We start from the raw sequence: 5743 nt of genomic DNA on the forward strand, positions 1-5743 counted from the left end.
AAGGCTTGGCCTTTTAAATACCAAATGCAATCCATGGCCAACAACCTGACTCCTTCTGAAGAGTGAGAAGGAAGCAGAACAGAGAGATTCCTTTGAATTGTTTGGTGACTTAGTACAAATTTTAAGAGGTCCGTAAATCTTGATGCTTTGAGCTAAATCTACTGGTAATAATTAATTATATTTCTTAGACACTATAGTTTTTATCTTGGTAAATAGAGAAAACACAGCTTTGCCAAACATATCATTCCATCTAAGTAATATCTTAAAGGCAATTATTTAAATATTACCACAAAACAGGGTTATATTTTGTTTAAATTAGACATTTAACTGAAGATAAAATGCAAATGTCCATAGTTTAAAAAGGAAAAAAAAAAAAAACAGATTAACTGGCCTAGTCTTTTATCTGAGTTTATTAATACCATTTAAAATATTACAAATAAATCAATTACATTTCATGCATTTAAAATGCAAGTCTAAAATGTTCCAGAGAAAGGCTTTTCATTTCAATGTGAAATATCCAAATTATTTCAACATTACAATGAGCAATTAGTTTGCATCATCTGCAAACATTTAAATATAGTGTCAGGAGTGTTTATTAACAGTTAACAATATTACCTTCAGGAAATACACAAAGGCCAAAGTTAGCTGAGTTTCACTTGGACAATTTATTTAACACATGGGTTTTGGCAGACCCAGTTATTATGAAATATAGGAGAACTCTCACTTTAACTATGCCTGAACTGCCAGCAAATGCAAATAAGTACATGCTCCATTAAATTGTCATCCCACATTTATCAAATATTGTCTTAGTTACAGTTTGATACCTATCTAAATTCATATTCGAGCAAAACTAGGCCCCGAAAGTGCGTTTGTGGCTCTGCACCTCCAGAAGTGAGTTCAAAAAACCTACAGCTCATCAGAACTGCAAGAATAACTCTTAATATTTTCTCGTGACAAAAAAAATCAAGTTTACTTCAATATATCTTCAAATATTTACCGGAAGTAATGTACAAGAAAAATACTATACAAAATCGTCTCCTGGACAACTGCACCTCACACCGGTACACTGGTGGAGTTATAGTTAATTGATAACTAATCTAGAACGATTCTCCAGTTGTACAAACCATTAGGTTCAGATATATCTTACAAAGTCCCCCCCCCCATTTTCCCTTTTGGCATTTAAACTACAGCCTCTTCTGAAATAAACGATAGCTTCTTCACTTTTTTTTAAGTTTACATCACAAAAAAAGTTAACCCTAAGAATCTTTAACGAATTGTAAGAATTTACAGAAATGAGTACTATACAAATCGATGGCTGGACTACCGAAAGAAAGGAAAGAAAGAAGGAAAGAAATGAAGGAAGAGAAAGAAAGAACAAGAAAGATTATGCTCCGGAGTGGCGAAAAACGAGGTAGAGGACGAAAAACAAGGAAATAGTTAATCTGGTCTCACCGGAAAGGGGTATTTTGCATAAGAAAAAGACACCTACCCTCACCCCACCCCCACCCCAGAAGTTAAGTTAATGCGATCAAAATAACTTTGGGATCAATATTAGCACAGTTTCGAGAGAAAGACTTGCTCACTGCTAGAGGGAGAACTATCTGGAAAGGAAACTAAGTGGAAGGATGCTGCTTTTATCTTTAGTTTAGTTTAAAAAAAAAGAAAAGTTATAAAGCTCTAAGAGGGCTGCTGCATCAATTCGCCAAGACTGCCCTTAACTGAAACTTGTATGGGTTCCACCTCAGGGAACAAAGAAAAAGGCAGAGCTGACAGCTGAAGAGCTAAACTAGGCAAACTCCGTGTTCTCTGTGCCCCCAGATGGGCACCGACGGCTCCGCGCAGGGCGGGCAGCAGCGTGCAGCGGCTAGAAAGGGCGCTCAGCAGCCGAGGCGCCTGAGGCCGCGGTTCTGGAGGCAAGTCGTCGGCTGCCCTGGCAGGGAGGCTCTGGCCGGGCCTCCTGCCTCGCCTTCCGAACGGCGCCGCTCGATCTGACTCAGCGGAGTTGTTCCCGCCCATGCGGAGGCCCCTGGTCTCCCAGGCACTGGATCGGTCCAGCTCTACCTTGAGCGGCCGCCTCCCTCTCAAGTACCCGTCACAGCTGGGGTCGTCGGAGGGTGGAGAGGACCAGGATTACAGGCCCGGCGAGGCGCCGGCTTGGGCTGTAATGGGCTCCGCCAGGGTTACCCAGAGGAGTGGGACAGCCAGGGCCCGAGAGAGCAACGCGTGTTACTTACATGTCCATATCCCCTTTACAAAGTTAAGTCACAGAGGGAGTTAAAAGAGAGCGGGACAGAGACAGAGACAGACCGAGTGAGCAGGGTGCAGTGGAGAGAGGCTGGAGCTGGGCCCAGGACCGACAGGGCCCAGCGGACAGGGGTGGGCGGGGGGTCGGGGAGAGGGGCCAGGGCGGGGTGCCCGTCACTCCAGGCCATTGCGGTGCCCGGGCTCGGGGGGCTGCAGCAGCTCCGGGGAGTGGCAAGGCGGGCTGCCTGCGGTGCTGTGCTCGCTGTCGGTGTCGCTGCCCTTCTTGCCGCCGCTGCCCGATCCCGCGGAGCCGCCACCGCCGCCGCTGTGCGTCTTCACGTGCTTGCTGAGGTGGTCGCTGCGCATGAAGCGCTTGTTGCAGACGGGACAGGCGAAGCGCTTCTCGCCGGTGTGGGTCCGCAGGTGCCGCTGCAGCTCGTCGGAGCGCGTGAAGCGCTTGCCGCAGAAGAGCCAGTTGCACACGAAGGGCCGCTCGCCCGTGTGCCAGCGCAGGTGCGCCTTGAGGTGCGACGTCTTGCCGTACACCTTGCCGCAGCCTGGAATGTGGCAGCTGTGCAGGCCCTTACGCCGCAGGCTGGCCCCGGCCGGGCCCAGCCGCTCGGCCTCCTGGCAGTTGGGGCAGTCGCAGGTGGCGCGGCCGGAGTAGCGGCGGGCGGAAGAGCGCGGAGAGCCCCCCAGCGGCGCCGACGGCCCCGCGCTCAGCATGGAGCCCCCAGCGCCGGCCAGCGGCGATGGGGCCGAGTCCGGGTAGGAGCCGGGCAGCACCGGTTTGAAGCCGTCCATGAGGTGCTGTCCCGCGGGGCTGAGCAGATGAGAAGAGGCGCCGCTGCTGAAGGCAGAGTGGCTCAGGCCTGAGTAATCCGAGTTGTAGCCTCCGAGTGGCGAGTGCAGCGAGGTTTGGAGCCCCCCGGCGGCAGGGTGCAGCGAGCCGGGCAGCGCCGCCGCGCCATTTGGGTTCTGCACGTCGATCCAGCCCGCGCCCACGTCCCACCAGCTGGAGGCGCCGGCCGAACCCACGTCGCCTGCGGCTCCCAGCCCGGGGTGCGAGGGTTTGAACCACGACTCATACGGATGCGCCATGCCCACGCGCGGGTAGATGCCCTGCAGGCCGTCCACCGAGGTGTGCACCTTGGAGATGAACACGGGCTGGTGGGAGCCGTCCTGCGAGTGCGCCGAGGAGCCGCCGCCGCCGCCGCCCCCGCCGCCGCTGCCGCCGGATACGCCAGGGGCCTGGAACACCGAGTAGTCGTTTGCGAAGGGCGAGCTCGAGGCAGCGGCGGCGGCGGCCGCAGCGGCGGCGGCAGCGCTGCTGGAGGTTAAGGAGAAGGCGCTAGAGCCCGGCGAGCCGCCGCAGCTGAAGGAGTCGGACACCAGGGCCGCGGCCGCCGCCGCCGCCGCCGCCGCCGCCGCCGCGGCCGAAGACGAGCCGCCGTTCCTGGAGGCTCCTGACACGCCGAAGCTTGAAAGACTGGAGCCCACCACGTTGCAGCTGCCAGAGGAAGAGGACGAGGAACGTTTCCAGGGGTGGAAGCCTTTGCCGAAGGAAGATGAGCTGTCCGAGAGGGAGGAGGGAGACGGGCTGGGGCTGCCGATCTTATTACAGGTAGCAGCAAGCATGGCCAGAGGAGTCGATCCCAACCTCGGTTCTTCCTGAGAGAAGAGAAGGGATGGGGGAGGGGAGGTGGGCAAAGGGCCGGTAGGGGAGGGAGGGAGGAAATGTGCATCAGGCCTCTGGTAACCTCCAAAACGCCCCACTGCACCCCATTTCTCGCTGCGGCGCGCCGCCACCAACTCACCTGGCTCCCCCAACAGCCCCGGCGCCCGGCTGCTTCCTACTCTACGGAAGGGGACAAGTTTGGTTGCTGGCGTCTGATTCGGGAGCAAAGCGCCATGCTAAGGAAGAGTTTGACAAGTATTCTCACCTAAAACAACACTCTCGAGGACACAAGACCCCAGGCACTTCGAAACAAGCAAGCAAGCAAAAAGTCCAGATTGGGGAGGAAACAAGATTCCTTTGCGGAGAATCCTGAGGAAATACCACTAGATTGCTTTTACGAGCGCTACCCCTGTAATCCACAGAGAGCTTTGAAAATCCTGTTCCGGTCCCCAGAAACCCATCCTGGGTTGTCTCTCCCAGGCCAAAAGACAGAAAACTACAGGGCTCGCTCTTCCTGATTTTCTTAACCAAAAAAAAAAAAAAAAAAAAAGGTCTAGAATAGTTAAGAGAGAGACGGGTTCAACGTACCTGCAAGACAAGGCGGGCTGCGGAATTTTTTAAGGGGGAGAGGGAAATCTGCAGTTTGCCCAGGAGGAAAAACTTGCTTTCTTTACCCCCGAAATCGTCGCACGTAAAATGGGCTGGGCGCAAGTCTCCCGGGCGGGGAGCGGCCGGGCGCTGCGAGGTGGCTTGTCTAAATGCCCTTCGAACCTTTCCCTGCGCCGAAAAAAGTGACTCTACCCCCCTCTCCCCCTCTTCCTTTTCTCCAAACTCACTTGTATTTAAAGGTGGGGGGGAAAGCTCTCAATAGAGACTGATAGCCCGTGGCCTGGCCGGGGCGACTTTAACCCCCTCCGATAGGCAATAAAAGGAAACTAATTAAACCAGCAAGAGAAAATCCTGAGACTCACCCCTAGAAGTGAAGTTGCCATCACACAAAAGTGCCCTCCTCCTCTCAGAGGATCTTTTTTATATTGATAAATCAGAGGCAGTGTTTTTTTTAGAGGTGTGCAATACAATGATCAGTTCCGCCCATTCCACCACAATTGTAGCTCCCTCTCCGGCTTTGAAGTGCCGCGGAGGCGCGGCCAGCCAATCTGCGGCCTCGCCGGGCCGCGCCGCGCGCGCGCCGTGAGGTCATCGGCGCCGCCGCCGGCCGCCGCAGGGGGCGGGGGGAGCTGTAGAGGGTGGGGCGCGGGCGACTGCGTTTGTGTTACAAAGCGGGTGTGTATGTGTGTGTAACAGTGCAAATATGTACGTGTGTAACCACGCTGAGAAGACTATGCAGACTGAGTGGTGGGGGAGGACCTTGGGGAGGAGAGTTTGGCAGTATAACTGTGACTGTGGGGTGTGGGAGGGGAGGGACAGTGCGGAGACGGAGAGGGGTTTGTGAGTGACAATTTAACTGCGTGTGTGACAAAAGGGGGTAGAGGGACAGATCAGTAAAGTGTTGAGGGGAAGGGTGTGAGCGTAGTGTAGCTGAGTGACAAACCTAGGAAAAGGGACGGTGTGTAAAGGGGGGGTGGTGTCTTGAGTGTGTTTGGTGTTGGGGGAAAGGAAGGAGTGTGAGTGTGAATTTGTATGTGTGAAAGGAGGGAGGGTGGATGAGTGTGTGTGCGCGTGACGTGGGAGAGAAGAAGGCTGTGTTTGTGTGAGAAAGAAGAGGGGGCCGTGTGTGCTTGTGTGTGTGTGTGTGTGTGCAGCCATCCCGGGGTGGAGAAGAGGCACTGTGTGGTAAAGTGTGCGTACATAAAAGACATG

The 5743-nt window shown here is 53.9% G+C and overlaps 1 protein-coding gene across 1 annotated transcript; it reads right to left on the reverse strand.

The window, feature by feature from the left end:
* Window positions 1-2416: 2416 nt before the first annotated feature.
* SP8 (Sp8 transcription factor) lies at window positions 2417-4996 on the reverse strand. Its single transcript, XM_047753866.1, has 2 exons — window positions 4894-4996; window positions 2417-3915 (listed from the first exon to the last, which is right to left on the reverse strand). Exons 1-2 carry the CDS (start codon window positions 4912-4914, stop codon window positions 2419-2421), a joined length of 1518 nt encoding a protein of 505 aa, XP_047609822.1. The 5' UTR covers window positions 4915-4996; the 3' UTR covers window positions 2417-2418.
* Between the last annotated feature and the right edge of the window lie 747 nt (window positions 4997-5743).

Source organism: Phacochoerus africanus, chromosome 11 (genome assembly GCF_016906955.1).
Source record: "Phacochoerus africanus isolate WHEZ1 chromosome 11, ROS_Pafr_v1, whole genome shotgun sequence".
NCBI lineage: Eukaryota > Metazoa > Chordata > Mammalia > Artiodactyla > Suidae > Phacochoerus > Phacochoerus africanus.